The sequence below is a fragment of the Delphinapterus leucas genome, chromosome 2 (genome assembly GCF_059928025.1).
Source record: "Delphinapterus leucas isolate spDelLeu-1000000601 "Yukka" chromosome 2, BTC_Dleu_Yukka2, whole genome shotgun sequence".
In the NCBI taxonomy this organism is placed as follows: Eukaryota; Metazoa; Chordata; class Mammalia; order Artiodactyla; family Monodontidae; genus Delphinapterus; species Delphinapterus leucas.
Genome location: NC_143130.1, coordinates 166479692 through 166499412, shown reverse-complemented (window position 1 = coordinate 166499412; position 19721 = coordinate 166479692). Strand labels below are relative to the sequence as shown.

Here is a 19721-nt window from a genome sequence, read left to right as displayed (position 1 = left end):
ATCAGAATCTCTTTCCCTCACTGTTGGTTTCTTCTCTGTGTGCGTGTGTTGGTTGGTGGACAGGGCCACAGTAGTAGAAAGCAAGAGACAACCTCAGATATCCACACTTATTTCTCTTGTTAACTAGGAGCAGTTAAGTCCCTAGAACAAAAAAGCTGTAAAAAAATTACCAAAATAATTCTGAAGAATTTTCCAGGAGCATTTTAACTAATGTTCATGATTGATACTGGAATGTTTATATTTTAATAAAGAAGGTATAAAAAAGAAAAGCTTTCAAATAGTGTCTTAGATGTTTTCTTAAAAATCTTGCTCCATATAGATATAGATGAATGGCTGGATGTACTAATGGATGGCTGAGTGGTTGGATGGATGAATGGTATGAAGAAAGGGAGGTAAGATGCATGGATTTAAATTAAAACTGAAAGGAAGAAGTCACTGGGAAAGGTAGAAGTAGCTACATTATTCTGTGCTTAGGAAGAGGACCTTGCAAGTTGCAGGGTCTAAGGCAAAAGTGACGTTGACCAGGAAAGCTCTTTTAAAAAGTACTTTTTTTTCCTTCATTTATTTTGTTTTGTTTTGTTTTGTTCTGATTCCCTTTTGTAGTTAAGGGGATGATTTTCGTCTCTTTCTTTATATGATTAACACCAGGGTAAAGCCCAGGTTCCTTGGCAATGTATCAGATCTGTTACACACTGTCCTCAATTTATCTCTTTAACCCCATCAGGTCACTGCTTTTCCCACTTATCTTGTATCCACGTTGTATTATCTACTGTTCTTCAAATGTGCCATGTATTTGCATTGCTCATGCTGTGTCTTCTTTCTGGAAAACCTTCAATCTTTTATACTTAGCCAGCCCCTCAGGTCTTATGCTCAAATAGGTATCACTCTTCCTTGGTCCCTTCCTGCCTTTAGTCTTTTAGTTACTGATTGATTGATTGCCACGCTGGGTCTTTGTAGCTGTGCGTGGGCTTTCACTAGTTGCGGCGAGCCAGGCTACTCTTCGTTGTGGTGTGTGGGCTTCTCATTGCGGTGGCTAGTTGCATCACGTGGGCTCAGTAGTTGTGGCACGTGGGCCCTAGAGCACGCAGGCTTCAGTAGTTGTGACGCGTGGGCTCGGTAGTTGTGATGCACGGGCTCTAAAGCACATGGGCTTCAGTAGTTGTGGTGCATGGGCTCAGTAGTTGTGGCTCGAAGGCTCTAGATCGTGGGCTCAGTAGTTGTGGTGCATGGGCTTAGTTGCTCCTTGGCATGTGAGATCTTCCCAGACCAGGGATCGAACCCGTGTCCCCTGCATTGGCAGGCACATTCTTAACCACTGTTCCACCAGGGAAGTCCCCTGCCTTTAGTCTTAACCATTTTTCAGTGTTTCTTATAGAACTTCACACATAACCTTTTGAGCACTCACTACATTTTCTCAATTATAAAGTATAATTACTTTATCTCTGTCTCTCACAGAAGATGAGTTCATCTTTGTGTGTCATGTGCCTAAAACAGTTAAATACTTAATGTTACTGAAAGAAATATGAGTTTTATTGCTTTAAATTGTCCATTTAGAAACTGTAAAAATTGGGAAATAACCATTTAAGCTTTTATTCTTGAATTATCTGTTGATAACCTTTCAGATGGGTAATGCAAAATTTATTTGGAAAACGTCCCTGGCACTAGTTAGAAATAGAATTCTCACTTCCTCCTGCCCCTTCTCCCTTGCTGCCTCTCTCTTCTCCACCTCTCCAACCAACTCCACATGTTTGGAAACTCAGTAGTGTTTAACTAAGTGTTTACCCATTTTTATGGCTATTACCAGTACCTGTTATTTTTCTGGAAAGTCAGTTATAAGGCGTCATTAAAAATATTTAACTTTGCTGGCTGACGTGGTCGCTAATTGGGAAGAATTTGTATTCTATTAAAAAAGGTCAAAGAGGTTGAAATACAAGTAACTAGTGGTATCTATGTAAAGATATACATTCAAATGTATTACTGAAATAATACAAATCAATTTCTCCTTTATTTCCTGGATGCAATTTTGTGCATTTGCTTCATTACAAAAATTTAATTTGAAAATCATGGCTTTTATAATTAAGCATTTTTCATAAACTCAGTACTTATAAGGAACTTCATCATAAAAATCCATGACTTTATTTCCTTTATTGTATGACTCCAGAAATTTAGTATGAATCTCTGAACTACTTAAAATTAAGTAATTTAGGAACTGAAATTTAGCATTTTTCTCTACTTCCAGCATATATTGTCCTCATTTATTTCTGTTCAGCAAAATTATTCCTGAGTTAATACTACTTGTCTCATTTACATTTGTTTTATGGTTTATAAATACTTGATACAGCCTCACAGTCATTTTAGACACATTTGAAAAGTGAACTAATTCTGTAGTTACTTCTTTGTGTATGGTCTCATTTTTTTTCTCTTTACAGAGATATGACGGAAGTTGTACATATTAAAGATCGGAAGGAGGCAATTCATGAATTAAAATATTCACCAGATGGAACTTACCTTGCTGTTGGATGCAATGACAGCTCAGTTGATATTTATGGAGTTTCTCAGCGTTACAAAAAATTTGGGGAATGTGTTGGATCACTTAGTTTCATCACTCACTTGGACTGGTCCTCAGACAGTAGATATTTACAAACAAATGATGGGAATGGTAAAAGACTTTTTTATAGGATGCCAGGTAAAAATTTCCTATAAATTATTTATAATTTGTAGATTTTTAGTTCCTTTAAAATATCTTAGAATTTCATTAGAGGCAGAGTGTAAGTTACATTTGATTATAGGAAATCAAAGAAGATACAAGCTAATATTTCAGGCATTGTGATCTTTTCTCTGTGGCTGCCTTATCATTTGAAATCCTTTTGGTTCTTAATTAAAACTTAATTGCTTGGAGGATCTAAGACCTATTTTATGTTGAAGTCCATGCCATATGAGTAGTATATGGTAAAGTCCTAGTGTATATTAGAAAGTCAAAATGCCATTTTTAATGGGTACAACTAATTAACTAAATACAACTGATACAGATGTCTGACTATAAATTGGGTTTTTGTTGTTATCTCAGACTTTTCAAATATTAATAATATAGCTAACAAACTAATTTTGAAAAACAGAATTTTTATCAAAGATTTAAAAAGAGAAGAATAAAAACAACCATCAAAATGTTATCTCTCAGCCCTTTACTTAGTATGATGCTTAGTGAATTAGTCACTATATTAAAATAACTTATTTAACAAGAGTAGCTGCATATTTAAATTAATGCATCTCTCCAAAAGTTTTCATTAACAATCTGTATGTAATGAAGATTGACTGAATCCTGAAGTCCTATTACCTAACATAAATGTATTACTTGTCACTGATCCTTCCTTTGCGATCCTTTCAGTTATCTTTCTCAACCGTTTATCTTCTTAGGTTTCTTTTTCAATACCTGATTTGCCACTTTTGTATAGCTTTTACTTTTCCTTCTAACTTACCCCATTGTGACTGATCTGTAGCATGATTTTAATAGGGTTCAGTTTTACTGTCCACATGCATGAACCTGCTAAGCTACCTCATCATCAAATCTGTATGTCTCTGAATCAGCATAATTTTGGTAGTGGCTTTTTAACAACTCCTTGCACTTAATTTCCTCCTTTCCTTGCTATATTCACTTACCTATTCATGTATTCTCCTTTAACAGGATGGAGAAGATATTTAAATTTTGGAGTTTACCATGTTATCAGTACAGTTTATGCTTGAGTAAAAATCAAAGGAAATAACTTCTTAAATTAATACTATGATTTATTTTTAGGAGGAAAAGAAGTGACAAATAAAGAAGAAATAAAAGGTGTTCATTGGGCTTCATGGACATGTGTTTCAGGCCTTGAAGTAAATGGAATTTGGCCCAAGTATTCAGATATCAATGATATAAACTCAGTAGATGGAAACTATACTGGCCAAGTTTTAGTTACAGCTGATGACTATGGAATTGTAAAATTATTTCGATATCCTTGTTTAAGAAAAGGTATCTTTTCTTTCAAAATATTATTAATTAACCTCTGTCTTATAAAAGACTTAAGTTCTGGGCTTTCCTGGTGGCACAGTGGTTGAGAGTCTGCCTGCCGATGCAGGGGACACGGGTTCGTGCCCCGGTCCGGGAAGATCCCACATGCCGCGGAGCGGCTGGGCCCATGAGCCACGGCCCCTGAGCCTGCGCGTCCGGAGCCTGTGCTCCGCAACGGGAGAGGCCACAACAGTGAGAGGCCCGCGTACCGCAAAAAAAAAAAAAAAAAAAAAAAAAAAGACTTAAGTTCTTACAGAAAATTAGTCTTAAGATAAATAAGAGGGTTTATACTTTTTAAAATATGTGTGCTGTTGGTTTGGTGAAGGATTTCATGAAAATGAACAGAATTAGTTATAGTATTTTGATAATTCAGAAATTATTGTCATATGTTACATTTATTTTTGGATATGAAGTTTTTATTAGAAAATTATTTTTGAATTCATATATTATAAATGGGCTAATACTTTACCTCTTTCTTTTTAAAGAATCATTTTTCTCCCCACTTCCAGAATTGCTTCATATAGTTGGGATGTACAATGATAGTTATACTTTTCTTATGGCTTATTATCTTTAATCATTTAACTTGTTGAACATATATCTTTTAGGAGACATTTTTCTTATGTCATTTTCTCAAGAATTCTGATGAAGTAGTCAGCTGTGCGAGTACAGGTCACAGTTTGGAATCTATTGGTTTGTTTGTTGGTTTTTATCTGAGAGTGTGTTTTTGCTTAAAATCCTTAACATGTATTGTTTTGACATTTATTTTTCATAACTGGCGGTGGGAGAAAAATAAGGGGTCTTATCACTGGTTATTTTCTATATATAATATGTATCACCTCTTTTTCTTGGATCTCTTTTAAAGTGATGATATTAATCATTCTGTTAATAGACCTGAGAATAATTAAATGAAATGCTCTATTAGTCATTTATTTGTTCCATGCCTTGTTCCAGAAAGTATTTGAGTCAGCTTATAACAAGTCCATAAGTACTAAAATAATTATATGAGTAAATAATTCATACCAGGGGAAGTATAAATAGAAATACTATATTAAAATCAGATAAAGAAAATGTTTGACATTTTCTTCTTCAGTAGTCAAACATCAAAATTGAATCTGAGCTTTCTGGAAACCAAAAATTAGATAAAGCAGGGCACAAAATAATTTTCACTTTAGCTATTTAAAAAAAAAAAAGCATACTTATTACTACTCAGAGAAAGCCAAGTTTCTTCTGAGATTTAATTTTCAAAGAACTCTCTCATAATATAGGGCCTTATATTAGGTGCACTGAGTGTATTCATAGAGTATCAACATCTATAGCAGATGCAGTCATGATTTTCACCCAGTTAATAAAAGCTGTTGGACAAATGTTAAAATGCAATTTAGTAAAAAGGTAATTTTGGAAACAGCAGAAATAGTTTTGTTCAAATAGTTTAGGTAGTCCCCTTGATGTTAAACTTAAGGGCGCAAGTTTCCCAGAAGTCTAGACTGGTAATTGCTATACCTCTACAGTAAAGTGGTGAGTTCCAGATCCTGCCAGCTATGCCATGTTGTCACTTCCTGCCTGCAACATGTCAGCTTCCTAGGTGCATGTGAAAGTACCTCCATAAGTAACACTAAGGGTGTTAATAAAGGCTAACAAATCTCTAGCAATTGAAGTACCGTATTTCTGGATCCCACCACATAGCCAGGACATGAGAGTCACCAGGCACAACAAATTTTATTGTGACTCAAAATGATACTTGCCTAGTTAGAAGGTGTGAGATTTAGTACGATTAATCACGGTGATATTAATCTTAGACATTGCTTCTACTCACTGTTTCATACACTGACCTCTCTGCAGAAAAAGAGTAATTTTCTGAGTTTTCATAGTCAAATGCATGGGATTTACTCACAAGCTTTATCTTCTGCAACAGGGAAGACAGTATTTTTGTTGCTCAATAGTTTTGTTTCATTTACAAAATGTGTAGTAGTCTTCTGAATTGCTGTAGGAATATTTTACCAAAGTCTTTAAGAAAAGTTAGTCTTGTTCAGTTACTGCTTCAAGAATATAAATTGTTTTTCTTATTTTCTGTTTTTTTTAGATTTTTGTTAGACATTTATTTTATGGTAAGGGTTTTTATTTCTAGGCACTTGTGAGTCAGCTTGAGACTATTGGTAGGTAATTGGGAGAGAAGAAGACAAAGATTAGTAGAAGTATTTTAAGATTCTGTATTTATTGAATTTACATAGTTGCATAAAGCTAGTAGTATTACTAGAAAAACTCTTTTAGATTAGTTATGAAGTTGTATATTATTTCATTACAATAAGTTGTACTATTGATCCAACTTAAGATTGAGAAAAGATTGTGCCTGATGTATTAATGTATTTTAGATATCCACTTAAGTAATATCCATTACATTCTAAGAAGTGAAGCTTTTACAAAATGTGGAAAGAAGTTAAATAATAGAAGTAGCTTACGTTATAGAATCATTGTAATTGCAGCACAAAATGTGTGAGGTTAGCCCAGAATGTTCCTCTTCCACATTTAGCCCCCTCAAATCCCAGACCAAAGGAGCATTACTCCTCTTTTTTTTTTTTTTGTCCATTGTTATCCTCTTTCTTTCTAGATTCTCCTGCTCTTGACCATAATCTCTCTCAAATAATCAGACTGTTCCCAGGCAGCAGCACAGAGGCTGTGGTGGTGGGTGAGAAGGCGGGGTGGGGGAGGATGGAGAGGTGAGGGCATGGTTGCTTTAATCTGACACCTTCATCACTGTTAATAATTGTCAAGACTCTTTCAGTACTTATTGACAAATGAACATTTCTATTTGGTAAAAATATTTTTTAGATTCCAGAAGAAAATTCATTGGAAAAACAAATATCAAACAATAAAACAGATTTGTGATGGGGAATTATTCAACACCGCTTTTCTAAGATTCTGAGATTTCTAAGATACTGTTGCATATAGCTCTAGTGTATTTGTTTTTCATTGCTGTAAAATACTTGTGAAAATGTGGTACAGTTCATGTGTTTATTCTCCTGTCAGTGGACATTTGGGTTCTTTAGTCTTTTGCTATGATATACAAGTTTCCAAAGATGTATACTTAGGAGTGAAATTGCTGGGTCATAGAGAATTTATAAGAAAACGCCAAATTGTTTTCCACAATGGTTATACCATTTTACAAACCCTGTTGGTCTACATCCTCTTAAGCACTTGACATTGCCACACTTTTTATTTTTGTAAATCTAGTTGGTGTAAATGGTGTCACATTGTCTTAATTTACATTTATCTAATTACTAATAAGATTGACCATCTTTTCCAATATTTTTTGATTTTCGGCATTTCCTCTTCTATCAAACACAAGTTCATATCTTTTGCCTATTTTTTAGAGTTATTTCTTTTATTGTTTTATAGAAATAATTTTATATACTCTAGATACAAATGATTTGTAATTTTTATGGATTATAGATGCCTTTTTTTGAGTTTGTTAGTTATTTTTTTTAATGATGTCTTTTGTTGACTAGTTTTTATTTCAGTGTAGTCAAATCAGTTTCTCTTTTTTTTTTTTCTGAACAATGCTGTTTTATGTATTAAGGAATTCTACTTTTTACTAGGGTCAAAAAAGATATTCTTATATATTTTATATCTAGAAGTTTTAAGGTCATCAAAACATTGTTAAATGGGAAAAAAATCTTTTGTCATATTGCTACAATTTATTGAAGAGATTTAACTCATATTAACTTTGTGTTAAAATATACCCTAAAATAAATTAGAAAAGACATGGGATCATTGAAACATAAATATTTCAGTCTATTGCTTTATCCTCACCAAGAATTATCATTCTGTTCTCATTTAAATTAGGAAAGCTATGACCATTCTAGCTTGCTTTGATAAATCTTTTCTCTGAGATGTTAGTCCTAATTGATGACATACTGTTTAGGCCTTAAATGTTCTTTTATCATTTCCTATCATATGTCAGTTTTTAATAATGAAGGGACTTTGAGAGCTTATAATCCAATTTATACTAAAATGGAAATGGAGTGTAAGAGAGGTTAACTGATGTGCTCAAGCTCCTGTGCTATTAAGTAGTCAAGATGACACTCAAACTCTAGTCTTTTGATTTCAACTCTTAATATTCTTTACATCAGACGTTTTGCCGCCTTTAATGAATTGTAAGTGTTGGAGTTCATGCCCTCTCAGTCTCCACTACTCTTCTTCCCTCCTCTACAATCTAGCATTTCAACTCAAGTGTATAGGCAGAGTAAGGGAAAATGTGATCTTTCTTTTTTTTTTTTTTCCTTTCTTTCCCTTTCTTCAAATACCTAATGAATGTTTGCTATGTATCAGGCATCAGGGATGTATGATAAACAAGATACAATCCTGCCCTCAAGGAGCTTATAGTTTATTAGAGGAGTTAACAAGTAAATAGACTATTACATTTGAGTGTTATAAATACATGGGGTAATAACAGGGATTTCTGGAAGCACGATAAGAGGATATGATTGGTCTTGGTGAGTCATGGTCACTTCTTAAAAGATGTGATATCTAGGTTTACTTTTAAGATAAACTGTTTATCATAGTTAGATAAACAGTGCTGGTTATTGAATAATTATTAATAAAGTCACTTTGATTAGAAATAACTGGCTTCCCTTAGACTTATTCCATAGCTTTCTTGTTGAATTGCCTTGGTTCTTCCAGAGGAATTGATCTTTGAAAAGTCACAGAGAATATCATTTGGAAGGCCTTACAGGATTATCTACACCTCTCTTGGAACTATCACCCAATATAGTCAATTAGAATAGGTGCTCAGATAACTCTTCTTCATTTGCTCTAAACATAACAAAATTAGTACACCTTAAAAACTTGGAATTTTATTTGCTGAAATTTCTGGTTTTACCTTTTAAGTCTCTCTGTTGCCTAAGAGTATGTACAGGGCCCCATCAAAGGAAGTAATAGCCAGAGTCCTCTTGACAGGCAAATAATGCATTCTCTCATAAGAGGGATGGGACTAAATCTTACCTTATTGGACTTGTGGAGTGAACTGTGGCAAGTTACCCATCTAGGAAGTTACTGACTTCTGTCAAGCTACATAAAAAATTGATTCTTAAAAAAATAACATTACTGTCAGGTAGCAGTAAATTGTAATTTATATAGTTTGGGTCACATCTTTTATGCTTTGATTAGATGGCTATCCCTAAATTCATGGCCAAGGTGAAGGTTTTTCTCCAGTTTGTAATTGATGGATCTTTGCCATCCTGAAATACAAGCCTTCTGTAACTTCAAATAAAACTTCTAAAACATTATCAAAATGAAACCAAACATTATTGTGTTTAGTGTACTCTAACAGGAACATATACATGTTGCCAAATATCAAGTTTATCTAAGCAAGATATAGAAAATGTATTCTGAACTTAGAACCACAAAAATGGTTCCTATCATTGCACAGATTTTTTAAAAATTAGCCAGAAAGTTAAACAAATCCTTTACAGTTGGAGAAGTCTGGTATATAAAACCTTAACCAAATGCTGCTACTTAACATCACCAGTGATAGAACTGTGGTGCCCCTTAAAATGATGTATCCAAAAGGACACAACATTGCCTGTGCAAAAAACACATCTTAATCTAATCATGAAGAAACATCAGACAAACCCACATTGAAGGACATTATACCAAATATATAGGTTTAAAAAAATGACTATAAAAGATAGTTGTTGGGACAACTGGATGTATTTTATTTTGGTTAGTATGGTATATTACATTGATTGATTTTTGTATCTTGAACCAACCTTGCATTCCTGGCATGAATCCCATTTGGTTATGGTGTGTAGTCCTTTTTATATGTTGCTCATATTTTCTTGATGGCTTAAGCTTTAAAAGGATCTTCGCAGCTAAGGCTGAGAATAGTGGGGGAGGAGATTGGTCAATATCACTTAAGATCAAAGGTGTCAGGCCAAAACATTCAAATATCTGAATATAAAAACAATTGATCCCCTTGTAGCTGCAGGCTTTTCTCAAAGCAGTAAGATAATGCTTCACAGCTCTTGTGGTTCTTACCAAATTATATTGTGAATCAGTAGAGCAAAGATTTATGTCCCTTGATGTACACTCATTCATTTGTTCACTCAGTGAATTTTTGAATTAACATTTTTCCCCTTTGATCATAATTAAGGTAATAGAAATAGGATGCATTGGTTCAGGTATAGAAATTGTTGTTTATAGTGTTTTTGTGTGTGTGTATTGGCATTTGTTTATCAATTTAAAGGTATATTTTTGTTATAGGGGCCAAGTTTAAAAAATACATTGGCCATTCAGCTCATGTAACTAATGTCAGATGGTCACATGATTATCAGTGGGTTATTTCTATTGGTGGAGCAGATCACTCTGTCTTTCAGTGGAAATTTATTCCTGAAAGAAAACTAAAAGATGCTCTTCACATAGCACCCCAAGGTGAGTAGAACACACTGCCTAAACAATTTCTCTGTCAAATAACTCTTCAGTAACCCCCAGATAACAATTTTACTCTTGAAACATACACAAGCCTCGTATGTTAACAGTATAGATTATTATGATTAGTGGAAATTTTAAATAAAATATTAGGTCTATATGTGTAAACTCAGTTGTCACAGAGCATGGACTACAAAGTACTTTTGGTTACACTTTCATCTATCAAATGATGAGTAAAAAACATGCATTAGTAAAACAAACATTTAATGTATTCTCTGGGAGATGGGTATCTAGGTTTCAGTATGGTTTTTTTGACAAAGAAAAATTATCTAATGTCAGTTCATCTGTTGCATTATGGTATTTTCTAGCTATTTTTCATGTTAATTATAGGTTATATTCACTTATATTTGCACAGACATTTAAATTTGATGTAGCGGTCATTGGGGAGCCAGTGAAGGGATTTAAAGGAACTATTGAGTTTGCAGTGAGTGGAGAGGAAGATAATCTGTAGTACAGTTTACTGACATCTGTGTCACTTGAATAGGTAATTTCATTTGCTTGTTTTATGGCTTGTCTCCATGTCAGTTGGCACAGTCAGCTCTTAATCATTAATTTTATTGTGCTGTTTTGAAAATGAATCTTCTTTAAACAGGTAATGTTTCATTTTTTTAAATTATAGAAAATCTGGCTGACTCTAATAGTGATGAATCAGATTCAGATCTGTCTGATGTTCCAGAACTGGACTCTGAAATTGAACAAGAGACACAGCTCACCTACCGTCGGCAGGTAATTTTTATTACCACATGATTTTTTCCTGAAAAATTCTAGTTTCTTCTTTACCTTGCTCCCTGTTGTTTACTCATCTATTGTTATCTTTTGCAGTTTTTAATTTTCCAAGAAATGTATGGCTGTTTCCCCCTTTAAGAGTGAAAAGTATACTTGTGTAAAATGTTATTTATATTAAGTGCTTGATATACTAACTGTGCCTGTATTGTATTGTATTATATATTATATGTGCTTTTTGTCGCAGTACACTTCCATTTATTTCCTTTAAAATACTCTCTTACGAAGTATAAAAATTTCATGGAAACTAAATGTGTATTTGTCAGTGTGATACTTAGAAAATGTAAATACGTTTGTCTTTCCAAGGAAGTAAATTTCATAAAGAATCTTCCTATTGAAGACAGTTGTTAAAACTTTAGCGATCATAGTAACCACGATGTCTGAAGTTACACTAGGAATATATAATACCTTTATAAATTTGTGTTCTAAGAATATTTCTACTTATGTATATTATTTAAAGGTTTACACGGAAGATCTACCTCAGCTTAAAGAACAATACAAAGAGAAACAAAAAAGTGGTACTTCTAAAAGAAGAGAGCGGGCTCCAGGAAATAGTATTCGATTACACTTTGTTCACGGGTACAAAACGACTACTTTTCATTTATGTGTTTGAATTTTGGTTCACATTTACTAGCTATGTGACTTTGAGCAAGACACTTAACCTCTCTGTGTTTCTGTTTTACCATCTGTAAAATGGAGATAACAGTATTTTTCTTGATAGGGTTCTGGTGAGGAGTAAATAAGTCAATACTTGTGGTGACTTAGAATGTTTTATGGCACTATATAAGTATTTATTAAATAAAAAATTAATTTGTCTTATGAAAATTTACTGTTATATTTATAGAAATGGATCTCTTTAAACAAAATAAGTGAAATGTGAGAGATTATCATCTCCCCTAAATATGTCTAATTTGTAATGATATTGTGGCTTGTTTTGGCCTAAGCATTTTGGCCTATATATTATAATTTCAATAAAATACAGTTTCTGGATTCTCTTAGAATATCTGGCAATACAGGTCTCACATTTTATCCCAGGACAACAGAGTCTCCAGTCCAACTCTTTCCTTCCCCTCACCTAGTAATCATTGCCTTACCTGGCTTATAATGTTTTCAAGAATTTGAAAAAAAACAGATTTAGTAAAAATATTTTTCCTCCAGTGGTAAAATAGGCAGTATTCCTTTTTGTTTGTTTGTTTGGAAGCATTTTGTGTGTGTGTGTGTGTGTGTGTGTGCTTTTTAATTGGAGTATAGTTGATTTACACTGTTGTTTTAGTTTCAGGTGTATAGCAGAGTGAATCAGTTGTACATATACATATATCCACTCTTTTTTAGATTCTTTTCCCATATAGGCCATTACAGAGTATTAAGTAGTGTTCCCTGTGCTGCTATTCAGTAGGTCCTTATTAGTTATCTATTTTATCTATATTGATCATTTTTGAGAGGATTTGACTACTTGTTTTCTGGATGTGTATAATATTTTTAAATTGTTGTTAAAACTTATTTTTGTAATATATATTGATATATTTTATTCTCATGGTTGAACAGTGTGTATAAAAGGATACACTCTGAAAATCATCTTCCTACCTCTGCCCTCCCAGCCAGCATTTCCCCCCCACCCAAAGGGAATCACTGTTACCTAGTTTCAGAAATATTTATGTATAATATAGTACAAACAAATACAAATATATATTCTTTTCTATACCCTTTCACTTGTAAAAAAGCAACTTTTTGCTTTATAGTATACAAATTTAGTATTATGCAAATAGTAGTGTACAATATACACTTTTCTGCACCTTTTTTCATTGAGTGTTGTAGCTTGGATTTAGCTATTTGTAATCAGAGCAGTTCACAAAAGTTTATGGGATCTGAGATATTTGTATTTTTTAAAATTGTTCAGTATCTTGTAAAGCTGGAAATTGAATGTCCTCTGTATAGTCCATATTTATCAGTAAAAGGCCAAAGTTAATGTTATATGATTTTTCTATATTTAGTTACAGAGGGTATGACTGTCGAAGTAATCTGTTCTATACTCAAATTGGTGAAATTGTGTACCATGTGGCAGCAGTGGGTGTCATTTATAATCGACAACAGAACACACAGCGCTTTTACCTGGGTCACGATGATGATATTCTCTGCCTGGCTATTCATCCTGTGAAAGACTATGTGGCAACAGGCCAGGTAGGTCCTTTGAAAGACTATGCGACAACAGCCCGGTTAGATTAGACCTTCGTTTGGGTTTAAAGTTAAGTTAGTCCATTTTTTTCCTTATCTTTTGTATTCTAGGAAATGAAGAATTCTTTAGAATGGGATTTTATTTTCATATTACAAATAAAACTTTTTTCTTATAGTTTTCCTTAGAGTTTTATTGTTTTACTTATTGTAATTTGAATTTGGAACTATGAGCTCTGGCTTGACACCTTTCTGTCAGGATAATATTAATTTTTTAAATTTATGAGTAAAAATTACAAAAACCGTAAAGACTAGAAATCTGGTTTTCTAATTATTTTAAATAATATAAGTTATCTAAGAAGTGTTCTGTGACAAACAGGATGACTATGTTTTTATTTTACAATCATGATAGTAACATATTCGGGTTTACCAAAGTAGAAAACACAGAGAAAAGTCATAACTGATACCTCTCTATATGGATATTCTTAGAGAAGGAAGGGAAAGGGTGATATTTATAAATTCTCACTGTGTGTAAGCACTTTACTGGTTTCTTAATGTATATTTATTTTATTCTCACCTCATCTCTATGAGAGTAAAACCATTTCCCCCAGTTTATAAATGAAGAAGTTTAGGTTTAAAGAAATTAGATAATTTTCTCAAAGATCTGTCAGCTAATAAGTGGTAAAGCCTAAAGCCCTTAGTCTGTTTGGCTTTAAATACTGTGTAAGTATACCTTCTGGGATATATTGAGGGTGGGGGTAGGAAACTTGCATCATCCTGTGTAGCTTCCCTGAAAGGAGAGAAAGCTCTTCCCTTTTTCTTTCTCCCATCTTCCCTCCCTCTGTTTGTACCTCCCCTCTTTCCTTTTCTCCTTCCTTTCCTTCCCTCCTTTTCTCCTTCCTTTCTTCTATTCATTCAGAAACATTCATAGAGCATGTGCTGTGTACCAGGAAAGACTGTGGGAATATAAATAAAACACCTTGCCATGGTAAAACATTCATACTCTGTGGGGGAAGACAAACACGCAAGAAAATTGTGATACAGTGTCATAAGTATAGATCAGGGCTTCTTACCTTGGAACTGCTGACATTTTGGGCCAGATAATTCTTTATTGTAAAGATAATTGCATTTTTGTGTATAATGCCATCCTGTGCATTGTAGGATGTTTAGCAGCATCTCTGGCCTCTACGGACTAGAGGCCAGTTAACACCACCCACCCCAGCTGTGACAACCAAAAATGTCTCCAGACAGCGTTTGGGAGGCAAGTCACCCCCTGCTGAGAACCACTAGGCTAGAGATATGTATAAAGCTCTCTTGAAATATTATAAAGGACTGATATATTGTGCCTGATGGAATCAGGGAAACCCTCATAGAGAAGATGACATTTGAGCTGAGTAGTTTACCTGATAGAGGGGAGGTTGGGGAATGTATTTTAAGTGTGTCATATCACGTGTAACAATGGGGGGAAAAATAAAAAAATAAAAATACAACTTCTTTAAATAACTGTGAGCAGCGCAAAGTATTCAAATCTTAGAGTGCATGATGGACATTAGCGGAAGAACTAATTAAATGGGCTGGCAGAGGCCTCAGGGGCACCATTTACTTTCACCTTTAGTTTATATAAATGGTTCCTCTTAAAACACGATTATGTACCCATTTTGCTGTGGCAAGGAGTTTGGACATTATTCTGCTACTACTGGAATAAAGACTGTAAAAACTGGTCATTTACTACCATAATTCTGGAATTTTAGGGAGTTTGGGGCAAATTAAACTATAAGTCAGTATGCCCACAGGACATCCCTGGATACCCAATGACCTCTTCCTCTGCTAGGCTTTTGGCCAGAACTCTAACAGAAAGACAGATTAGGGGAATTCACTGGTGGTCCAGTGGTTGGGACACTGCGCTTCCACTGCAGTTCGATCCCTGGTCGGGGAACTAAGATCCCACAACCCATGAGGCACAGCCAAAGAAAAAAAACAGATTAACAAGAGAAAAACAAAAAGTTTATTAACAGGTGCAATTCATATCACCTGGGAGAAACCTAAACCAAAAGTTACTCAAAATGGTTTAGAACTCCAGCTTATATAGAAAACAGTAGATCTGTAGACAAATGACAGGACAGAGGAAAGCAGTTAATAACTTAGTGAAATATTGACCGATTGCAGTATTGTTTTTTTGTTATGTCTTTATATAAAACCAGTCTCAAAATTAACAGTAATTGGCAGCTATATTAGTTATTTCAGGAGTTGCCTTCATAAGCAAAGTTATTATATCTCTTAATCTGTATAAAGAAAATGATTACTTGGGTCTAAAGGAATAAAGAATTAAGTTGTGTTAACCTGCTTGGCGCTTTAACCCCTCTGTATCTTGTTTACACTATTATCCTAGCCTAGAATATACTTGCTTACTTCTCTTTTTATCTAAGACCTACACTCTTTGAAGGCCCACGTCAAGTAGCATCTCTTCCATGAAGATTTTCTCTACAACTTTTTCATCCCCATTAAGCATGTATTACCAGATGTTCTTATTTTAACGGAAAATATCTCGTTTTTCCAATGAGTTTGCAAAATTTGTCTAATTGTCTTAGTGCTCATTGTACCTAGCATAGTAATGCTGCCAATAATAGATGCTTGGTAAGCATTATCTTTATTGATGAAGTATAGGATAAGGTTTAGGAGCTACGTAGTTGTAGAACATTCCTAGAAACAGTGAGCCTAGTCTCATTAGCTTTTCAACAAATGTAAGGGAAAAATGTTGATCACATATACAGTCTGCTTTATACTTTTTATTTGATAAATATTTATAGCAAATATGACAAAGGTTGTTAAATCTCCTGTTTTCCTTTTATAGATATGAAAATAAACAATTTAATTGCATAAAATGACTTTTATAATTCTTTCTATTTTAGGTAGGTAGGGATCCCTCAGTTCACATATGGGACACAGAGACCATTAAACCATTGTCGATATTAAAGGGCTACCACCAATATGGTGTCTGTGCTGTTGATTTCTCAGGTAAGGCAGTTTTCTGTCTCAGTAAGAATGATCAAAATGCAGAGGCAATACATGGCATTTTAGTCTAAATTAGTGTTGCCTAAACTTGTCATTTAATAGTGACCTTCACAATTTTTTATCAAATGTGCATACTGTTGTCCTAACCAATCAAGGCTCTGAAAGTGTGGGTTTGCTAGCTGTTTTATAATAATAATTTAATGAAATGTAATTTTAATACCCATTGTTATAAAGATGTTTCTATTAAAATAAAAAATGTTTGTCTACATAACCTCTGAAACCGTCTCAGTTACCACTAGTGGTATGTATTTCCAACCTTGGGCAAACCCTGATCTCATTTAATGTTTTGCAGCCACAGAGTAAACTTTGAAAATGTTTAGGGTGAAAGCTAAGAAAGAGGTGAGAACTGAAATATTTGTTGTATAACATTTCTATGAAGTGACAATTCCAATATGTCTTATCAAAATAATTTCAGATCATGTTAACTCTTTGCTACATATATAAAAGTTTAACAACTACAGATAGATCTACAGTGAAAGCTGGGGTATTGATTGGGAAGAGTGGGGAAATACCATTAATAGAGAATTTTATATTAAGAAACAGTAAATTTGTGCTTTCTGCTGCTCTGACTGAAGTGATAGTGAATTGCTATAGTTTGTGGGGGGAATTGTATATACACATATTAATATCTGCCAAAGGTGAAGAAACTGAATGGTAAAGGAGTCAACAAGAAAAATACCACTGGTAGCGATAACATACTAGTTGAGGTTTGCAAAAAGCGTGGCAGAGTGGCAAATGTTTTATTATAGATTGCCTTTACAACCTATAAACATATGCACACCTGCCAGCATGACTGACTTAGCGCAATCTCTTGTCTAATAGTCATTACTTGTTGCTTGATGGTAGTAACAACTAAAATAATTGACCTTCACTACAAACAGTCATATTAAACAGCAATATGTATTTGTAACCTGTGTCTTTTGCATTTGATTCGCTTTTTGTAATCCCTATGACTTCTCATATCACAGTAGAGTTCCTATGGTGAAATTCATTGGCGTATATCACTTCTTCCTTCCTTCTTTCTTAGTTTTCCCTTTCCTTCTCATCTTTTAAATATCTTTTTTCTACTTTTCTTATCTTCCTCCTTTCCCCTGTCTTATGCTGGTAGAAGATGAGGTAAGTGAAGTCAGAGGAAGAAGTCAGCAGATAGGTTTAGATGCATTGAGAAACTATTCTTCCCCCTCCTTATAAATTCTGCTTTTTGTTTCATAGCTGTATGCGTGCCTAACATTTAACAATATTTTATTTTATAAAAATTTAAATAATAGTGCTGTGGTATCAGAATATGTACTGAGTGTTTTTTATCTTCTGAATGTTAATGATCAGTCTATCTCTGTGATTAATTTTCATAGCGGATGGGAAGCGTTTGGCTTCAGTTGGAATAGATGATAGCCACACTATTGTGCTGTGGGACTGGAAAAAAGGAGAGAAACTTTCGATAGCAAGGTAGGGAAAAAACTTGATATCACATTGGCAAAATACTGAAATTACCTTGGACTTAAAATTTTTTTTTACTTATAACGGTTTTGAAATCAAGCAAACGTAACTTTTTAAATTGTTGCCGTCTTTATTACCATTGAATAAATAGTATAATCGTGGTAAAAAGACAAATGACTTCATGATTCATTTGTAGGTTTATCCCTTGTGCACACACTTTTTAATGTAACTGTAATATGATATTCGAAGTAGTGATTATCAAAAATCTCCATTTATAGGTAGAGTGAATTCCACTGTAAGATAAGCTATTCTGTAGTCATTGAAAACATGATAAAATACTCATTTTATATATTTGAGTGAAAGGAGATACATACACACATGTATCACAAAGAAATTATAGATTATTTTTATTTTCTCTGTTATAGTTTTCATTTTCTAAATTTTCTACAGTGAGCATTATTATTTCTATAATAATAAAAAATATTAGCAATTGCTTTAAAGGAGGAAATAGTCAACAGTTTCAGAGACTATTTTTTTAACTTCCTATTCCCTAAAGTGATACATAAAAGCACTTTAAAATATAGATAAATGGTTTCTTCAGAGTATATAGACAGGACCCAAATAAAAGATAGTTTAAGAGGATTTTGTATTTGGAAAGACTATATTAAGCTGTGACAGAGTACTATAAAAAATTTTTTTTCTTTAACTCATTCATGCCACAAATGGCATTCTCTATGTACAGTACTATAGTAGGTGCTATCCAAAAGAAGTTCAGTTCTCACGGTTCCTATCTTTTAAGATTCTGTTGAGAGGAGTTAATAAATTAAAATAATAACAAAATAACAAATGTACAAATGCATGATTACGTAGCCTAAACCTAAGAGACAAGTGGGCCAAGCATTTAGTAATGGAGTAATCAAGATAGGGTTTGGATTAGGCAAAAGGTTATTACAGGAGAGATTTATCTTCAGAGTTAAAACATTTTGGTATTTATTTCAGAGGAAGTAAAGATAAGATTTTTGTTGTAAAGATGAACCCGTACGTGCCTGATAAATTAATTACAGCTGGAATTAAACACATGAAATTTTGGCGTAGAGCAGGTAAGGAAGTGCTTCTTTTTGCTCCTTTGAAATTTAAGAAACTATTACTTTTTTTTTTGACATCTTTATTGAAGTATAATTGCTTTACAGTGGTGTGTTAATTTCTGCTATATAACAAAGTGAATCAGCTATACATATACATATATCCCCATATCTCCTCCCTCTTGCATCTTCCTCCCACCCTCCCTATCCCACCCCTCTAGGTGGTCACAAAGCACCAAGCTGATCTCCCTGTGCTATGCGGCTGCTTCCCACTAGCTATCTATTTTACATTTGGTAGAAACTATTACTTTTAAAAGCGATTTGGTGTTAAGTACAATGTGGTATCCTAAATTGGATCCTGGAACAGAAGTTTCATTAGTTGAAAAATAGATGAAATCTGAATGAAGTTTGGAGTTCAGTTAATAGTAATATATCAAATATGTCTATTTTTTAGTTTTGACAAGTAGTCTGTAGTATTGTAGGATGTTAATGTTATGGGAAACTGGGTGGGTGAGCAGTATATGAGAACACTCTGTGTTATCTTTGCATCTTTTATGAAAATCTAAAATTCTCAAAAGTGAAAAGTTTATTTTTTTAAAAGAATGATTCACAGTTGTCTTGATACATTTTAAACAAAGTTAAGATTTATT

At 33.7% G+C, this 19721-nt stretch overlaps 1 protein-coding gene across 1 annotated transcript in view; it reads left to right on the top strand.

Moving 5' to 3' along the window:
* EML5 (EMAP like 5) overlaps positions 1–19721 on the top strand; it is a 159088-nt gene that overhangs the window by 71166 nt on the left and 68201 nt on the right. The window contains exons 9-17 of the mRNA XM_089906279.1: positions 2430–2686; positions 3794–4006; positions 10304–10471; positions 11148–11254; positions 11772–11890; positions 13303–13489; positions 16390–16495; positions 17905–17998; positions 18989–19089. Coding sequence (XP_089762405.1) covers positions 2430–2686; positions 3794–4006; positions 10304–10471; positions 11148–11254; positions 11772–11890; positions 13303–13489; positions 16390–16495; positions 17905–17998; positions 18989–19089 — 1352 coding nt within the window. The remainder of the gene's footprint in view (positions 1–2429; positions 2687–3793; positions 4007–10303; positions 10472–11147; positions 11255–11771; positions 11891–13302; positions 13490–16389; positions 16496–17904; positions 17999–18988; positions 19090–19721) is intronic.